Source organism: Capricornis sumatraensis, chromosome 8 (genome assembly GCF_032405125.1).
Source record: "Capricornis sumatraensis isolate serow.1 chromosome 8, serow.2, whole genome shotgun sequence".
Classification (NCBI taxonomy): Eukaryota; Metazoa; Chordata; class Mammalia; order Artiodactyla; family Bovidae; genus Capricornis; species Capricornis sumatraensis.
Window position 1 is genome coordinate 77,732,604 of NC_091076.1, and position 19,175 is coordinate 77,751,778.

Sequence of the window (19,175 nt, forward strand, 5' to 3'; positions counted from 1 at the left end):
ACAGAGCAAAACAACAGGTCCCCTCCCACCCCATCAGGCACTTGGACCATGTATATTGTTGGCCTGAGTCACTTCTCTGCAAAGGAAGTTGATAGCATTAAGTTTATGGGCCCATAACAACATAAGGTTGGTTGAACCAAGCAAGGCCATGCTGGCCCTCCTCTTAATCCCATTGGCACTCATCTCTTAAGTGAGGCTTTGCTTGAAATTGGGTACCTTTCTTAGGCCATTTCAAGTCCAAAGGGATGGGACCAGCAGTCTTGTTTGGGTGTCTAGAACTGTGCTGTCCAGTACAGTAGCCACTAGATGCATGTGTTTTTTTCTATTTAAGTTAATTGAAATTAAGTAAAAGTTTAAAATTCAGTTACTCATTTGCACAGGCCACATTTCAAGTGCCCCACAGCCACATGTGGCTAGTGGCTGCCATACTGGGCAGCACAAATGGCAAAACATTTCCATCATCACAGAAAGTTGTATCGGAAAGTCCTTGCCTAGAATCATGAACTTTTCGTCCTGGTGTGGAGGTAAGGTCTATCTGAGCTTGTCCCCATTTAGCTACTGGCCTTCTCTTACTCGCAGGATCATTGCCATGCTGTCCCCAGACGAGCAGGCCCTGTTCAAAGAACGTATCCGGTTCCTGGATAAGAAGATCCACCCTGGGCTCAAGAAGCTGCACTGGGCCTTGAAGGGGGCCAGTGCTTTTTTCATCACAGAGTGCCGCATACATGCCAGCAAGGTAGGTCATGGTCATTAGAGTCTAAAGGTCTGCAAGGCTGACTGAAAAGCTGACATGTGGGTACTTAATACCCAAGTCTCGGGTAGTGGCAGAGAGACCAGGGTAACTGTGTGAAAGAAATGAAGTGTGTTTAGTGAAGGACTTTTCTTTTTTTATTGTCAGTAACTCTAGCTAGAGAATAGATGGGAGGATGGAATTAGGCCCAGAGGATCTGTTCCCAAACTCCCCCATGGGTGGGGTCTGTCTCCAGGTGCAGACGATTGTGAATGAGTTCAAGGCATCCACTCTGACCATCGGCTGGCGAGCCCAAGAGATATCAGAGACACTGCTGGTGCGCATCAGCGGCAAACGGGTGTACAGGGACCTGGAATTTGAAGAGGACCAAAGAGAGCATAGGGCAGCCATGCAACAGAAATTGATGAGCCTGCATCAGGATGTGGTGGCCATCATGACCAACTCCTATGAAGTCTTCAAGAATGACGGTCCTGAGGTAAGGGTCCTGTGGCCAGGGCTTTGTGGGTGAGCAGATCCCCAGCCCCCCGCAGCCCCATCAGAACCTTCTCTTGGTCATCCCCCTCCCTCCCCATCCTGATTCTGTGTGTGCCTCTCAAACACCCCGCTCTAGCCTTGGATTCACCCAACCTTCAGCTTTTCAGCCTCTTCCTACATGTCTGCCTTTCTATTAAAACAACTCATTTCCCTCCCTATTGGCTGGTTCTCATTTCCCAGGACCTGCTCTGTTTTGCCTGAGGGATTCTCTTCCCCACTCTTCCCACAGATTCAGCAGCAGTGGATGCTGTACACAATTCGGCTGGACCGCATGATGGAGGATGCCTTGAGGCTGAATGTGAAGTGGTCTCTGTTGGAACTGTCCAAGGCCATCAATGGGGATGGCAAGACCACCCCCAGCCCACTCTTTCGAGTGCTTGTCATTTTGAAGAATGATCTTCAGGGAGGTGTGGCCCAGGTGGGTGGGAACCACTTTGCCCCAAACATCCTGAAACCATCATACTTTGTCAGTTTCCGTTAATCCTTAGACTTGGCCCTAGGCATTGGCTTTGTCCTACAGCCTCCAGGCCTGGTTCTGAGGTGTCCAGACTGCCTAGTCCTGAACTCACAGGCCCCTCCAGGGCCTGTGCTGAGCCCTCCCCATGGTGCTCCCACAGGTGGAGTTCTCTCCCACTCTGCAGACTTTGGCTAGTGTGGTCAATGACATCGGCAGCCACCTCTTCTCCACCATCTCCGTCTTCCGCCACCTCCCTGAAATTCTCATCAAGCGCAAGTTTCAGCGTGAGCCCATCCACACCATCGTGGGTGAGTAGGCATCCAGTGCAGGGGTATCAAAAGCCTAGGACCAGATGAGGGAATTCCCTGGTAGTCCAGTGGTTAAGACTCCACACGCACTTCCAGTGTAGGAAGCTTGGGTTTGATCCCTAGTTGTGGAACTAGGATCCCACATGCCACGTGGTGTGACCAAAAAAAAAAAAAAATTAATTGAAAAAAAAACCAAACCCTAGGACCATGACAAGCTAGGAGAAGAGACCAGGGCTCTTTCCGGACATACCTGGCCAGTTGTCTCCGTGGATGGTGGAAAACCCAGGTCAAGGGGGCTGGATTGGGGAAGGGAGACAGGACACAAACAGGGGTCAAAATTAGGTGACTGATGCTCAAGGGATTTGGAGTTTGGGGTGAGGAGACCCGGAAGGAATTGTTTGGGTAACAAGGCTGGGATGTAAGAGGCCTGGATACCAACAGGTGAGACATCTGTATCCCCCAGAACAGAGTCATTCTTTTATGTTCTGCTTCCTCCTTCATTTTCTACTACTCACATCTGAGTGTGTTTCTTTGGGAAAGTGATGTTGGAGGGGAGATTCTGGGGCAGTTGCCAGGGGCTGGGCTGGAGCTTGGGTCGGGGTGGAGGTTAGTGAGAAGTATCTTGCTGGGTCTTGAAGAACGGGATGAGGACATCAAGAAGATCCAGGCCCAGATCAGCAGTGGCATGACCAACAATGCAAGCCTGCTACAGAACTACCTCAAGACCTGGGACATGTACCGAGAGATCTGGGAGATCAACAAGGACTCCTTCATCCGCCGATACCAGCGCCTCAACCCGCCTGTCTCTTCCTTTGATGCTGACATTGCCCGGTAAGGAGCTGTGAGGACCATAGGAGGGGGTCTGGCCTGGAGACCGAGGAGTGGGCAGAAAATGAGAAGAAAGGCACTGGACCTTTGTTTCTTAAGGAGGTAGGGATCCAGTGAGAGCTGGGAAAAAAAGAAACGTCAATTAGATTTTTTTCCTACCAATCTCTCTGCTGAAGCACCACATCAGCAATTTAGAGTTTCCATCAGTCTTCTCAAAAGAGTATAGTAATAATGATTTATTATTATATGCTTAAAATTTATAAATGAGTCTAGAACATTCTGTCACAGTCAGTTCAGTTCAGTTCAGTTGCTCAGTCATGTCCGACTCTTTGTGACCCCATGGACCGCAGCACACCAGGCCTCCCTGTGCATCACCAACTCCTGGAGTTTACTCAAACTCGTGTCCACTGAGTCAGTGATGCCATCCAACCATCTCATCCTCTGTTGTCCCCTTCTCCTCCTGCCCTCAATCTTTCCCAGCATCAGGGTCTTTTCCAATGAGTTAGTTCTTCACATCAGGTGGCCAAAGTATTGGAGTTTCAGCTTCAGCATCAGTCCTGCCAATGAAAACTCAGGACTGATCTCCTTTAGGACTGACTGGTTGGATCTTGCAGTCCCTTGGACTGCAAGACTTGGACTCTCAAGAGTCTTCTCCAACACCACAGTTCAAAAGCATCAATTCTTCAGCACTCAGCTTTCTTTATAGTCCAACTCTCACATCCATACATGACTACTGGAAAAACCATAGCCTTGACTAGATGGACCTTTGTTGGCAAAGTAATGTCTCTGCTTTTTAATATGCTGTCTAGGTTGGTCATAACTTTCCTTCCAAGGAATGTGTCTTTTAATTTCATGGCTACAGTCACCATCTGCAGTGATTTTGGAGCCCCCCAAAAATAAAGTCTGTCACTGTTTCCCCATCTATTTGCCATGAAGTGATGGGACTGGATGCCATAATCTTTGTTTTCTAAATGTTGAGCTTTAAGCCAACTTTTTCACTCTCTTCTTTCACTTTGATCAAGAGACTCTTTACAGTAAACTTGTTTTTTTATAAAAATACTTAAAAATCTTTCTATGTGTCATGCCAGAACTCTCTGTACACCTGTACAAATTCACACATTGTCATTCATATAATTAGAGTCTTAAAAAGTTAATATGGAATCCATTTCTCACTTATTATGTTTGAGAGCATCATTAGAGTTTATGGCTTTTAGAAAGTAAAATATGCATGTGGTTAGTAACTTAAAAACCCTATAAAGCAATTATCCTCCAATTATAAGTAAATTAATTTAAAAAACCCTAAAGAGTTGTCAAAAATAAAAGACTTTTTACCAAAAAATAAAAGAGATTTAAGGGAAAAGTTGCTCTTGTGGGGAGTACCATGGGATCCCCCTGGAAGAGGAGAGATGCTAAGGATCTGAAAGGTAAGAGATGTGAACAGTTTCATTTTAAAAGTGCAGACAGGAGTTAAATTGAAGAAGATTCTATTTTTAAAACTTTATTTATTTAATTTACTTATTTTGGGCTTCACCTTCATTTCGGCACATGGGCTTTCTCTTGTTTCGTCACATGGACTTAGTTGCTCCACAGCACATGTGATCTTAGTTCCCTGACCAGGAATTGAACCCACGTCTGCTGCATTGGAAGGCAGATTCTTAACTACTGGACCACCAGGGAAGTCCCTGAAGAAGATTCTTATATTCTGATCTGAACCCTCATCTCTTTGTCCTCTAGTCATTCATTCATTTGTTCAAAAACCACCATTGTCTTATGGGTCATGAAGAATTAAAACAAAAAAGAGCAAGTTTTCTCCTCCCAAGGGCTCTAATGCAGTGGGAAAGATACAAATATTGCGGACAGAGCAGTGGCTGTGGGGTCTTGAGGAATGTTGAAATCCCATCTCCACCATTTACCAGCCGTATAATCTTAGGTTGGTTCCTCTCATTCTCCGGGCCTCAGTCTTCTGTGAAATCAGTGTTATACTATCAACCACATAAGGTTGTGAGGTTATTAAGTACACGTGGAAGCACTGTGTGAACTTTGAAGCCTGCATGGGCCAATATGCTCATTGCTCTTATATCAGCTTCCCTGTGATCAGCGCTGTGGGTGAGGCATGCAAGGTGTTGGGCGGTTCAGTGGAAGGAGAGAGAATGTCCAACTTGGGGATGTTAGAGGAGGAAGGATGTGGTTGAAAGGAGTGACTTTTGGGCTGGCCTTTTTGGAATGGGTAGGATGCCAGCAGGCAGAGATGGCCAGGGAGAACCTGTTCACCAAATAGTGAGCATCCAGAAAGGAAGTCAGCAGAGGGCATTATGTACAGCAGCCACTGTCATCCTCTCCACAGCCTCGCGGGGTGGATTCTGTTCTCATTGCCATGTTACAGATGAGGAGATTAAGGCTCAGAGCCGTTAAATAACCTGCCTGAGGGCACAGAGCTAGTGAGCAGGACTGTGTGAACTCAGCCTGGATCTCTGTGCCTTGAAATCAGACCAAGGAGTCTGGAAGCAGTGAAGGGAAAATGACACCATCACCCGTCTGCCCCGGGCAGGTTGAAGTGGGGCACACCCGGGGTCAGAAGGATGCTGGGTGGGCAGAAAATATCACCCAGTCAGGGTGTCCGGCACGTCTGCCAAGGAAAAGCTGTCCTAGCAGGGATGTGTGGGCCCTTTCAGCTACACAGAGGTGGCTAATAATGTGCAGAAGGAGGAGACGGTCCTGAACATCCAGTTTGTGCTCCTGGACTGCTCGCACCTCAAGTTCTCTCTGGTGCAGCACTGCAACGAGTGGCAGAACAAGTTCACGACCCTGCTCAAGGAGATGGCAGCCAGGCGGCTCCTGGAGCTGTACACCTACCTGCAGGAGAACTCGGAGAAGTATGTGGACAGGCCGTCGGTGGGTGGGGGCACACTGGCTCAGGCCACCAGTTGGGGAGAGTAGGCCTGGCCTTCCCACCCACCCCCTCTCTCTTCCCCTGCCTGCAGAATCAGCCGCCTTCCCCAGACCCTGGAGGAGCTGGGGGTCAGTTTGCAACTCATGGAGACCCTGCAGCACGAACTGCCCACCATGGAAACACAGATCCCTCCCATTCACGAGCAATTTGCCATCCTCGAGAAGTACGAAGTGCCAGTCCAGGACGATGTGAGTTCCAGCAGCCCATCCCAGCCCCAGGCCGTTGGCTGTCAGGAGGGAGAGCAGAGAAGTGAGTGGTGGAGAAGGTGCAAGGCCCCAGAGCCTCTGAGAGCCAAAGTTAATTTGTGTGCTCTTTCGGGTCAGCTAGAGGATTTCTTTCAGGCCCAGCAACTGCTCGATCTCTTTGGGCCTTGTTGCCCAAGAGCTTGGAACTTGGCCACAGACTCTGGTCTAGAGGATTGGAAACGAGTTCTTCTGGGAGTTGGTGGGACAGGAAGAGCTCTGTGGGCCACCCTCCCCTTTGTGATGTCCCCAGGTGCTGGAAATGCTGGACAGTCTCGGTGGGGAATGGGTTGCCTTCCAGCAAACACTGCTGGACAGTGAACAGATGCTGAAGAAACACAAGGAGAAGTTCAAGACAGGCCTCATTCACTCAGCTGATGACTTCAAGAAGAAAGCACACAATCTTCTAGAAGAATTTGAAGGCAAAGGTACCCTTCTCGCAACCTTTCCTTCTGCTTTTCCCTTGTCTTGACCCAGTCTTTCAAAATGTGGGTCCCAGGAAAGTGCCAAACAAGGGAAAGAGCCAGGCACTGCTGTCAGTGATACACCTGTTGTCACTGAGTTTTGGCTGGAAGGCAGCAGCTCTGCTCACGTCTCCAGTTTTCTTACACCAGCTTTTCATCTCATTACTGACTCTCCAGCCACAGTTAGTAGTTTCAATGCATTCTTTTCAGTGGGTCCCCTCTTGTTTTCCTTCTCTTGTGGGAAGAGAGAAGTGAGATTTATACACAAAGAGGTAGGTGAGCCACAATGGCCTTTCAGAGGACCTTGGCCTTGAGTGAGAATCTGAACCTCACCTTGGACACTCCACAGGCCCCTTCACCAGCAATGTGGGGCACCAGGCAGCCCTGGAGCAGATCGCCCACATGCGGGCCATGCTGAACGCCATGCGGGAGGAAGAAAACATCCTCCGTGCCAACCTGGGCATCTTCAAGATTGAGCAGCCAGCCTCCAAGGACCTGCAGAACCTGGAGAAGGTGGTGTGCCTAGCAAGGCCCTCATGGTGACCCAGGGGAGGGGGTAGTAGGCAGAAGAAGGGGTCCCATGGGCCTCAAAAAACACCTGGGACAAGGAAGATGGGTGCACGAGAAGCTTTTTTTAAAAACAGAGGTAAAACTTGGGGAGCAAAAGAGCCATTTTACAATGAACAGTTCAGTGGCATTCAGTACATTCACGATGTTGTACAACCATCACTTATAATTCTAAAATATTTCATCACCCCTCAAAGAAATGCTTAAGCAATCATACCCCACCCTATTCCCTCTCCCCCAGCCCCTGTCGACCATTAATCTATTTTCTATGTACAGTTGACCCTTAAACAACACTGGGTTTGAACTGGTAAGGTCCACTTATACATGGATATCTTAAAATAGTAAATACTATAATACTACACAATGTGTGGTTGAATCCACAGATGGGAAACTGGATGTAGATAAACTGCAGATATGGAGGGTGGACTATAAGTTATACACAGATTTTCCACTGCATAGAGGGTTGGTGTCCCTCACCCTCATGGTTTTTAATGGTCAGCTGAACATGGATTTTTCCTATTCTGTATATTCCGTATAAATGGGAGCATGCAATATGTGACTTTTGTGTATGGCTTCTTACATTTGTCTAATATTTTCAAGGATCATCCATGCTGCAGCATGTGTCAGTATCTCGTTCCTTTTTATGGGTGAATAATATTCCATTGTATGGATATACCACATTTGTTTATCCATTAACCTGTCAACGGGCATTTGGGTTGTTTCCACTTTTTAGCTACTGTAAGGAGTGCTGTTCTGACTATGCCTGTACTTGCATATGTTTGAGTTCCCATTTCCAGTTCCTGTGGGTATGGACATAGGAGTGGAATTGTTGATCTCATAGTAACTCTGTGTTTAACTTTTTGAGGAACCTCCAAGCTGTTTTTTCCAGAGCAACTGCACCATTTTACGCTCCCCCGGCAGTGTACAAGGGTTCCTATTTCTCCACATCCTTGTCAACACTTCTCCCTTTATTTTTGGCCCTAGTCATTCTGGTGGGTGTGAAATATCTCCCTGTGGTTTTGATTTGCATGTCCCTCCTGACTAATGGCACTGAGGATCTTTTCAAGTGCTTGTTCCTTGAGGCACTCTTAAAGCAAGAGAGTGGAGAAAACAGTGTGAACTGAGGGGGAGGCAGCTCTGTGTTGCCGGGAGGGAAAATCTCCTGTGGATGAGAGGAGGCGTTTGTCAGGGAGAAGGAAGGTGGGAGTCGCCTGACTCTGTCACCTGTCTGGTCTGGGCCCCAAAGGAGCTGGACGCGCTGCAGCAAGTCTGGGAGATCACCCGAGACTGGGAGGAAAACTGGAGCCAGTGGAAGATGGGCCGGTTCCTGACCCTGCAGACAGAGGCCATGGAGACCATGGCCCACGGGCTGTTTCGCCGCCTCACTAGACTGGCCAAAGAGTACAAGGTGTGTGAGGCGAGGGTGGAGGGCCGCGGGCAGGCGACTGAGGAAGGCGGGCTGTGCTGGAAAGGAGGGCAGGTCTCCTGACGTCTCTTGCTTGTGCTCAGGACCGAAACTGGGAAATTATTGAAACCACTCGCTCCAAAATAGAGCAGTTCAAGAGGACCATGCCGCTCATCTCGGACCTGAGAAACCCCGCCCTTCGAGAGCGGTGAGGCTGCCCCTCACACCCTGGTCTGGCCTGGCGGTCACCTGGTTCTCCCGGTTGTTCCCTCCATCGCATTCCCACCTTGCTCTGCTCCTCTGTCCACCAACACACACCCTGAAGGAGGCTTCCCAAGAGCCCATTGCCTTCCCCTGTCTGTCACACTGTTCTGGGTTCTCTGGCCTTCTTGGCTCTTTCCCTTCTGTCTCCTCTCAATTTATGTTGTCTATCATAGCTCTACTTTATGTCTTCTGTCCCACAAAAGCCTGAATTTTGTAGTCCAAAGTCTAACATTTGTCCTTTAGGGTTTTTATTTTTGTGCCTTAAGAGGCCCTTGCCAATCCCAGAGCTGTCAATGCAGTATCTCCGTACTCTCTTCGCATACTTTATAATTTTGCTTCTCAAGTTTAATTCTTTTAATGCATCTGGAACTTATCATGTTATAGAGGAGGACTTTGAAACTGTTGAGGCTAGCATAGACTATTTCATATGTGGTATTTTAATAATTGTATATCCATTTAGGAGTAAATAGTTTTAGTTCTTTTTTATTGCCTCTAGCATGATGTTTTTGGCAGTGCTTCACTAATATCTATTATACGATTAAGTATAACCTAACCACTTTATTTGCTTAAGTTATTTAACCTCGCTAAGCCTCAATTTCTTCACCTATAAGTGGAATAACATTTATAGAGTGACCATTAAAATGAAATGCCTCATGTAGAGCACTTGGCCCAGCACCTCATCTCTAGTAAACCTGCGATCATCCATCTGAACTCCTCTTTTAGAGTCAGCAACTCAATCTCTGTATTCCCCACAGTGCCTAAAATGGGATCTTAGAGCCTATTTAGGAAATATCTGTTGAATCTCAGATTAATAAAGGCACGGAATCATAATATCCCAATGGAAGAAAGTTAGGGAGCAATGCTCACACTTCCCGGTAGGCCCTGCTGACTTTTTGTCCCCAGCTGATCTGACCTTTTGTCCCCGCCTACAGGCACTGGGATCAGGTCAGGGATGAGGTCCAACGTGAGTTTGATCAGGAATCAGAAAGCTTCACCTTGGAGCAGATCGTGGAGCTTGGGATGGATCAGCACGTAGAGAAAATTGGGGAGATCTCTGCCTCAGCTACCAAAGAGCTGGCTATAGAACTGGTATGACAGAGTCCTCTCCCATACTCCCCTGTTTCCTCAGCTTTCTGGAGCAAAGGCTTCCAGCTTTTCATGATCTGAGGGTCCCTCCCAGCTCCTGTTACCCTTGGGGACTCAGTATCTGATTGGTCTGTCCCCCACAGGCATTACAGAACATTGCCAAGACCTGGGATGTGATTCAGCTTGACATAGTGCCCTACAAGGATAAGGGCCATCACCGACTCAGGTAGACAAGGCTGTGGGACCTGGGCTGCAGAGCGGGGACCAGGTTTGGCAGGTGGGGATGAACTATGATTCTGATACGTTTCACCCCAGAGGGACAGAAGAAGTATTTCAGGCCCTGGAAGATAACCAGGTGGCTCTGTCTACCATGAAAGCATCTCGCTTTGTCAAGGCCTTTGAGAAAGATGTGGACCACTGGGAGCGCTGCCTCTCCCTCATCTTGGAAGTGATTGAGATGGTGCTCACAGTGCAGCGCCAGTGGATGTACCTCGAGGTTAGGATCACCGCCTGAGCTCTCCCTATATCCCCTGGATAGGAGATATCCTATCTCCTTTCTTTGCAGAGGATCTAGATAGTTGCCCTAGTTTCAGCTCCATTGTCCCACCTCTAAAGCCACTTTTCATCTAGGACCTAAGCATCTGAACCCTCAGCTTCCTCCTTGAAAAGCCTTTGTTCTCCTTCCATTTTTCTTCTTGAACCCTTATACTTGGCCTCCCAATCCCAGGTTTGGTTCTAGAACCTAGACATCCCTTTGGTTCTTTTTTTTTTTAATTTTACTTATTAATTTATTTTTGGCTGTGCTGGGTTGTCACTGCTGCATGGGCTCCTCTCTCGTTGCGGTGCTCAGGCTTCTCATTGCAGCAGCTTCTCTTGCAGAGCACAGGCTCTAGGGCACTTGGACTCAATAGTCATGGCTCCCTGGCTCAGACACTTGGCGGCATGTGGGATCTTCCCAGACCAGGGACCGAACTCGTGTCTCCTGTGTTGGCAGGTGGATTCTTTACCACTGAACCACCAGGGACCCCCTCACCCTTTGGTTCTGATGCTTCTTCTCTTTCATTGTCTCTTCTGGTCTAAGCATAGGGAGCAGAGAGTGGAGAGGGTGTGGGAAACAGCCTCTCACACCCCTTATTGGCCCTTCAGAACATCTTCCTGGGAGAGGACATCCGGAAGCAGCTGCCCAATGAATCAGGCTTATTCGACCAAGTCAATGGCAACTGGAAGGCCATTATGGACCGGGTGAACAAGGACCCCAACGCTCTCCGGAGCACCCACTATCCAGGTCTGAGCCCTGACACAGCCTCGGCGGGTGCTCTGTGTGTGTGAGGTCAAGGCCACGTGCTTCATGTTTTTTTAAAGCTTTAAAAAGAATTGTATTTATCTTCGGCTGTGCTAGGTCTTCATTATTCCATGGCTTTTCTCTAGGTGTGGGGAGCAGGGGCTACTTTCTTGTTGTGTAGCATAGGCTTTCGGCGCGAGGGCTTAGTAGCTGTGGCTCCCTGGCTCTAGAGCACAGGCTCAGCAGTTGTGGCGAAGGGGCTTAGTTGCCCCTTGCCATGTGGGATCTTACTGGATCAGGGATCGAACCCATCTCTCCTGCATTGGCAGGTGGATTCTTTACCACTGAGCCACCAGGGAAGGCCCCCACATGCTTCATTTACTGAAAGACTGACCATTGTACCCAACTGTCCTAAGCCTTACATAGTAGTTCTGTAGATTAAACTCTTCTAAGCATTACATAGTAGTTCTGTAGATTAAACTCAACACATATTTGAGCAGAGTACAGTAGAGCAGTGAAGAGGATGGAATATGGAATCAGACAGACTTGAGTTCAAAATCCTGCCTTCCTGATTGCATGCCTTCAGGCAGCTTGTTTCCTCCATACTGCAGCTTCCTTGCCTGTAGTATATGTATATGTGTGTCAGGAGCGGGGAGCATATTTTATCTTACCTTTTTTTTTTTTGGTCCTGCCAGAGGCAAGATGTAGGATCTTAGTTCCCCAACCAGGGATCAAACCCGTGGCTCCAACATTGGGAGCATGGAGTCTTAAGCACTGGGCTGCCAGGGAATTCCCACAGTGAGTGGTTAATGATAACTATTTCTTGGGGTCTTTGTGAGGATAATAAAGGAGTGTATAGCACTCAGCGCAGTGTCTAGCATAAAGATAGTGCTGTTATTAGCACTGTGTCTCAAAAAACTCTGATTAAGGAATCACTCTTCTTCTCTATGTGGTCCATTCAATCAGATGATGTAGGTAAATGAGATAATGCAGATAAAGCACTTATCCCATTAAATGGCACAGAGAAAATCTTTGGTTACTAGGCTCTATTGTTATTACCTTGACTTTAATTGGTTTATTATTAATAGATTAACTAGTCTTTAATGTAGACACTTTGATAGACATGGAGATTGGGTAAGGAGATAGGGGGAGATGTGGGCATACATGGTGAGGTCTGGTTATTTGTGGTCAGTAGGGGTAAAGAACCAGAAAGTCAGGTTGGGCAATGGATGGGTGGATAGATAGCCTGCGAAGAGTTTTGGCAGGGGATATGGAGGACCTGTTTATTTGCCTGGGCCAATCTGACAATTGAAAAAATTTTCCCAAGAACCTTAACTCTACACATTAAAGAAAAAACAACACTTTATTTCAATTACTCTGATAATATATAAGTATTAGGATGTGCAAAATTGAGTGAGAACTTGAATTTTTATTAATAATATTTGAGATAATTGACATAATTACATTTTAGAACAATGTATACTGCTACTGCTAAGTCAATGTATAAGCAGAGCCATAAAAGCAACACTCTCTCTTGGTTGAACACACAGAACAAACCCCTGTTGTCTATGGCTACCAGGTCTCCTTGTGGTCTCCAGGGGCTATCAGGGGGTCATTCAAAAGCTCTAATGGCTTGTAGACTCTGTCCTTGAAGGCCTGAGGGTCACCTTGGAGTTCAGACTCTAGGGCATCCATAGTTTCTTCATAAAGCTAGAGACTGGGAAGACCAGGGGATAAGCCAATCAAAATCTAACTCTGGGAGGAAACTAACATTATTGAGAACCTATAGATGTGAACACGGTTTATTTTATAGCACGAATTATTCTTTGAGGTGGATCTTATTACTATTTTACAAAGAGGTAAAACCTCCCTGAGGTTAACCAACATGCTAATTAATGAAAGACCCACATCTGCCTCCCAGTCAGGTGCATTTTTTTTTGTACCATGTAGCTTGCAGACGCAGCAGCAGCAGCAGCAGCAGCAGCTTGCAGATCTTACTTCCATGACCAGGGATTAAACCTGTGTCCCCCTGCAGTGGAAGCTCAGTGTATTAACCACTGGACTGCCAGGGAATTTCCTCTAGAACTCTTTTCACTCTATCACGAGGAACACTGGCAGTCCCAGTGATGGTGGACCTTTTTCATTGTGCACATGTGATGTGTATTTAAATCTAATGATTTAACTTGCTGAATTGTTTATGGGCAGAACAGTCTCTCACTTTCAGAAGCTCTTGGGATGATTGGCAGAGCCCCTACTTCTTTGGTGGAAAGAGACTGATGGGATATGTAGTTATATTAATGGAATCATATATGCATAATTAATTATAATGTATAATATATACCATAGTGTATAATGAACACTTAATAATGAGTTCATGAGGAGGATGGGAAAAGAGTGATTAGGGGACACTTCTCTGCTTCCAAAAACCAAATGGCAGTCTGCACCCCAGCATCCGCGAGCTGGCAGAGTGGGTATGGTTGGAGGCTGCAGATCTACTCAGGGCAATGGTAAAAGGGCCACGACCAATGTCACTCACTGTTCTCCTCCCCAGGCCTCCTGGACACATTGATAGAAATGAACACAATCCTTGAAGACATCCAGAAGTCCCTGGATATGTATTTAGAGACCAAGCGCCATATTTTCCCCCGCTTCTACTTCTTGTCCAATGATGACCTCCTGGAGATTCTGGGCCAGTCCCGCAACCCAGAGGCTGTGCAGCCACACCTCAAAAAATGCTTTGACAACATCAAACTGCTGAGAATGCAGAAGGTCGGTGGAGGTGGCCACGATGGGCAGGAGGGTAGGGGAGGGATGGTGACATCAGTGAGTTCACGGCCTCCGAGGAGACCATCCCCCTCCTAGGGGGATAGTAATGATTCTGGGTATCTGGGACAGAACTTTCTAGAACTGGTAATATAGAGGGGGAGGTGGGAGGGGCAGAAATGACCCCCAAAGGGCTCAACAGCTTCCTGCTTCTGCAGGTTGGGGTACCCGGCAGCAAATGGGAAGCGTTGGGAATGTTCTCGGGTGACGGTGAATACATCGATTTCCTCCACCCAGTGCTTCTGGAAGGGCCTGTGGAGGTGAGCTGTGGCCAGGGTCTAAGAAGCAAGCTCATTCTTCTAACTTTGCTGGCTCTATGAGGAGAGACCATCTCTGTGAAGGGGCCTTAGTCACTTTGTGCCTCCCACCTGCCATGCCTAAAACTCTAACCTCCACCATGCTTTCCTGAAAGTCCGTCTGACACTGGTCTCCATCCCCTTCAGGGACTCGAGCCGGCTGCTGCCCAGCTCCCACTTTTCTCTTGGGCCCCAGAGCCCCGGGGTCCTCCTTCCCAATCACCTTTGCTCTGGGCACTCTTTACTCTGGCCCTGAGGCCGAGCCATCCTGTTCTCGCCTCCTCCCCAGTCCTGGCTTGGCGATGTGGAGCGGACCATGAGGGTGACCCTCCAGGACCTTCTCCGGAACTGTCGCCTGGCTCTCAAGAAGTTTCTCAACAAGAGGGACAAGTGGGTAAAGGAGTGGGCTGGCCAGGTGAGCTGGGGTCAGTAGAAATGAGGGAACAAGAAGGATGGAGCCACAAGGGAGCAGCCAGTGTAAAGACAGGGTCTGGAGTCACCAAAAAGGCAGGTGTCCTGCCCCCTGTCCTGGGCTGTGACCCAGAAGCCTGCATGCTGGACTCTTAGCTGCTGACTTAGGCCTGTGCCCACCCTCCAGAAGAGGTCAAGCATATTGAGAGGAGAAGCACCTGGTTTCGAATGAGCCAGGATATGGGAGCTGGGCTGTGTGGGTGGCCAGGGATGGGCCTTTGGAATACAGCCTCCACACGTGCCCCAGATGGTGATCACCGCCAGTCAGATCCAGTGGACAGCCGATGTCACCAAGTGCCTGCTGACAGCTAAGGAGCGGGCAGACAAGAAGATCCTCAAGGTCATGAAGAAAAAGCAGGTGGGGAAACACCACTAGAATGACAAGGGCCTGGCATCAGAGCTGGAAGGAGGGGCTGATCCATTGGAGTGAGAATTAGTGATGAGCTGGTGGGAAGGGGTCAGAATGGGGTGCATTATGGGAGGTGTCCAGCGAGGAGAGGTCAGGTGGGTCAGAAGTATGTCTCCCTGGGCTGATGTTGAAGGTCAGGAACTGCAGTGAGGGTGGGGTCAGCATCAAAGCTGGAAGAAGAACGAGGCTGGGACAAAAGCGATTAGGGTTTGGTGGCTCAGCCCATCTTCCCCGCTGCCTCATTCCACAGGTGTCAATACTGAATAAGTACTCTGAGGCCATCAGGGGGAACCTGACCAAGATCATGCGCCTTAAAATTGTGGCCCTGGTGACGATAGAAGTCCACGCCCGGGATGTGCTGGAGAAGCTTTATAAGAGTGGCCTCATGGATGTCAGCTCCTTCGACTGGCTCAGCCAACTGCGCTTCTACTGGGAGAAGGTGCAGAAGGGCCAGCTTCCCATTCTCGTACCCTAAACCCGATACTGACGCTTTGATGAAATTCATGTTCTCTAAAAAGAGTAATATCTCAGGCCAGCCCTCAGTCCTCTCCCATCACCCTAATCCAGCTGGTAACTCTCTCTTGGATCTGCCACATCAGGAATGGGAAGAGGCCTGTTTCCAGGGAGCGCCCACTCTGCTGCTGCTGCTAAGTCACTTCAGTCGTGTCCGACTCTGTGCGACCCCATAGACGGCACTCTAGGTGTCCCTTAATCAGCAGCTGCTGCCATGGACTGGGCTGGACATGTGCAGCGCAATTGCCAGTTTCCATCCGAGCTGTAAACCCATCCCTCTTTCCAACTCTAAACAGAGCCCCCAGTCTTCTCCCTGATGCTTCCAGCCCTCCTCTCAGCCACAGCCCTGACTCTCCCTCCATGCCCACCTCTCTCTTATTCTGCCCTGTTTCCCAGGATCTTGACGACTGTATGATCCGTCAGACCAACACGCAGTTCCAGTATGGTTATGAGTACCTGGGTAACTCTGGCCGGCTCGTCATCACCCCCCTAACCGACAGGTCGGCCGTGGGGAATGAATGGGGTGCTTGGGGTAGGGGCAGTGAAAGCTGAGCCCAGGCTTCTAGGAGTCTGGCCTGAATCCTGCCCTCCACTCACAGGTGTTACATGACACTGACCACGGCCCTGCACCTGCATCGAGGCGGATCCCCCAAAGGTCCCGCGGGCACAGGGAAGACCGAGACGGTCAAGGACCTGGGCAAGGCCCTCGGCATATACGTTATCGTGGTCAACTGCTCCGAGGGCCTGGACTATAAGTCCATGGGCCGGATGTACTCAGGCCTGGCTCAGGTCAGCATCCTGCCAGCCTGGCCAGGACCAGCCTGACCCCTCCATATCTTTTAGTTTCAGAAAATCAGCTGAAACCCAGATCTGGTTCAGTGCCCTGTAACTGATGACACTGCATCGCCTCAGTTAGTTCTTACAACTGGGGAAGTCCCTGCGCTTCCCTGGGCTCACTTTGCTTATTTGCATAATCAGAAGGTTATGTAAGGATTCAGTAAGAGAACTAGTGTAAAGTCGTTCATGCTGGGGGCGCTCAACACCCACAAATTCCCTACCCTGCTCTCTTTCCTACCCACGACTCTCAGGCATTCTCCTAGATCCTTCCTGTCTGATGGAAAGTTCTGGCCAGAAACTACAAAACTACCACAGCCCCTTCTCACACACACTCACACATGCATACTTGCACACATTCATTTTAGAGGCCACTGTTTCTAGCCAAACACTTCAGGGGGAGGATAGGTTAGTCACAGTTTCTAGTTTTTCCCAGTCCAGGGTCACTTGTCTTCCTCCCAGCAACTCTGCCCCTCCTTCCCCCAACTACAGACGGGTGCCTGGGGCTGCTTTGATGAATTTAACCGCATCAATGTGGAGGTGCTGTCAGTGGTGGCCCAACAGATCCTGTCCATCCTCTCTGCCCTGGCTGCTGGCCTCACCCGCTTCTATTTCGAGGGCTTTGAAATCAATCTGGTGTGGTCCTGTGGGATCTTCATCACTATGAACCCTGGTAAGAGCCTGGGAGTAGAGTAGATGGGGCTCCTGGGGGCCAATGTCAGTGCATCTTCCCTCTCCCCCACCCCAGGCCAGTGCATTTAGCCAAGTGCAATGCTGCTAAAGGCAACAAAGTGTGAGAAAAGGATGAACACATGCATTTCTAGGAGAAGGGGAAGAAACCTTACTGTCTTTCCTAAAGGGATTAGTGTTGGCTCGGGTGCATAGATGTCATCCTAGTCTTTCAAGGTACTTAGCTTTTTTCTTCTGTTGAACTAGCTCCTAGAGTTCTGGTCTATCTGCCATCCCTTTTGTCAGATGAGAGAACCTCCCTGAAGTGCAGGGCCTAGGGTCTCTCATCACTGTTGCCTAGGAACAGCTCTGTGGGTAGGATCTAGGAGAAAACAGGAAAGGGCTTCCGCACTAAAAGAATCAGAGAAACAGCTGCGATTTCTATTAGCACCGAGTGAGTTATATTGGGTCAGCCACAAAGTTCATTCAGGTTTTCCCATAACATCTTAATGAATAAACCTGAACAAATTTTTGGCCCACCCAATCCATGAAACTTGGAGAGATGGGAACAAGACAGCTCTGTAATTTGAGCCTGAAGCAGGGCCTTGCAGCAAGTAAGGAAAGGGCCAGGGGTAGGAAAGAAGAGCAGAGAGGTGTGGGAAAAGCCAGGGCTGAGATGAGAGAGGAAGAGATCTTGGAGATGGAGCTGGGGATAGGGCTCAGGATGAAGCAGAGAATGGGGAGAATGGGATTGATGGGGAAGTAGGTCTTTGGGAAGCAGTGTCCCCTGGAGAAGGGAATGGCTACCCACTCCATTATTGTTGCCTGAGAATCCACGGACAGAGGAGCCTGAGAGGGTTTCAAAGAGTTCATAGGGTTTCAAAGAGTTGGACACGACTGAACAATCAACACTTTTGCTTACTCTTTCATGGATTCTGAATACGTGGTGCTGTTTTCCAGGCTATGCTGGCCGCACAGAGCTTCCTGACAATCTTAAATCCATGTTCCGGCCAATTGCCATGGTGGTGCCCGACTCTACACTTATTGCAGAAATCATTCTTTTTGGGGAAGGCTTTGGCAACTGCAAGGTATTCTGATCATCTCTTGTCTCCGATACTTTATTTCTCATCCATGATTACCCTCTGGGCCCAAGAAACACCCCCAAAATCCTCACAGTCATTTTATCCTACAAGAAATGTAGGATATGGGGGCAGGAGAATCCAGAGGAGAGAGGTCTTCCCTCTACCACGCCACTGGTCCTTGATGGCACAATTCACAAGACCTTCCCATCCCTTATCCTCCAGCTGCTTCATGCCCGGGCACCCACCTTCTTGTATCTGTAACTGTCCCTACACAATGCAGAGGGATTTATGAGGAAATGGATGGTTCCTTCCTCTGTTTTGGCCTCCAGGTTCTGGCCAAGAAGGTGTACATGCTCTACTCTCTGGCTGTGCAGCAGCTCTCCAGACAGGACCACTATGACTTCGGCCTGCGTGCCCTCACCTCCCTCCTGCGCTATGCTGGCAAAAAGCGCCGCCTGCAGCCCGACCTGTCTGATGAAGAGGTAGACTGAGGACGCCGTCTTGACCCTTACACACCACCACCACTGGTCCTCTGCGCCTTCACTGGAGTTTTTCACATCCTTACTTTCCCTCAATCAGTTTTCCCACTCTTCCAGCCGTCCTTGGTGTTGCCCAAGTTCTACCTGTCCTGTTGCTCAAGACTAGCTTGGGTGTATCCATTGTTATTTCTTATTTATTTATTTTCGGCTGTGCTGGTTCTTCATTGCTGCATATGAGCTTTCCCTAGTTGTGGTGAGTGGGAGCTACTCTTTGTTGCCATCCATGGGCTTCTCATTGTGGTGGCTTCTCTTGTTGTGGAGCACGGTCTTTACATGCTTGGGCTTCAGTAGTTGCAGCCCTTGGATTCAGTAGTTACGACTCCCAGCCTCTAGAATGGGGGCTCCGGTAGTTGTGGCCCATAGGCTTAGTTGCTTCACGTCCTGTGGTATCTTCCCAGACT

General features: G+C 48.8%; 1 protein-coding gene across 1 annotated transcript in view; it reads left to right on the top strand.

The window, feature by feature from the left end:
• DNAH2 (dynein axonemal heavy chain 2) overlaps nt 1-19,175 on the top strand; it is a 102,360-nt gene that overhangs the window by 38,479 nt on the left and 44,706 nt on the right. The window contains exons 13-37 of the mRNA XM_068977985.1: nt 580-736; nt 987-1,226; nt 1,515-1,703; nt 1,903-2,050; nt 2,689-2,881; nt 5,551-5,751; nt 5,860-6,016; nt 6,324-6,498; nt 6,884-7,047; nt 8,348-8,509; nt 8,611-8,714; nt 9,703-9,859; nt 10,000-10,082; nt 10,172-10,352; nt 11,003-11,141; nt 13,690-13,907; nt 14,120-14,221; nt 14,547-14,672; nt 14,976-15,086; nt 15,388-15,576; nt 16,047-16,150; nt 16,250-16,439; nt 16,977-17,157; nt 18,114-18,241; nt 18,565-18,717. Coding sequence (XP_068834086.1) covers nt 580-736; nt 987-1,226; nt 1,515-1,703; nt 1,903-2,050; nt 2,689-2,881; nt 5,551-5,751; nt 5,860-6,016; nt 6,324-6,498; nt 6,884-7,047; nt 8,348-8,509; nt 8,611-8,714; nt 9,703-9,859; nt 10,000-10,082; nt 10,172-10,352; nt 11,003-11,141; nt 13,690-13,907; nt 14,120-14,221; nt 14,547-14,672; nt 14,976-15,086; nt 15,388-15,576; nt 16,047-16,150; nt 16,250-16,439; nt 16,977-17,157; nt 18,114-18,241; nt 18,565-18,717 — 3,952 coding nt within the window. The remainder of the gene's footprint in view (nt 1-579; nt 737-986; nt 1,227-1,514; nt 1,704-1,902; nt 2,051-2,688; nt 2,882-5,550; nt 5,752-5,859; nt 6,017-6,323; nt 6,499-6,883; nt 7,048-8,347; nt 8,510-8,610; nt 8,715-9,702; nt 9,860-9,999; nt 10,083-10,171; nt 10,353-11,002; nt 11,142-13,689; nt 13,908-14,119; nt 14,222-14,546; nt 14,673-14,975; nt 15,087-15,387; nt 15,577-16,046; nt 16,151-16,249; nt 16,440-16,976; nt 17,158-18,113; nt 18,242-18,564; nt 18,718-19,175) is intronic.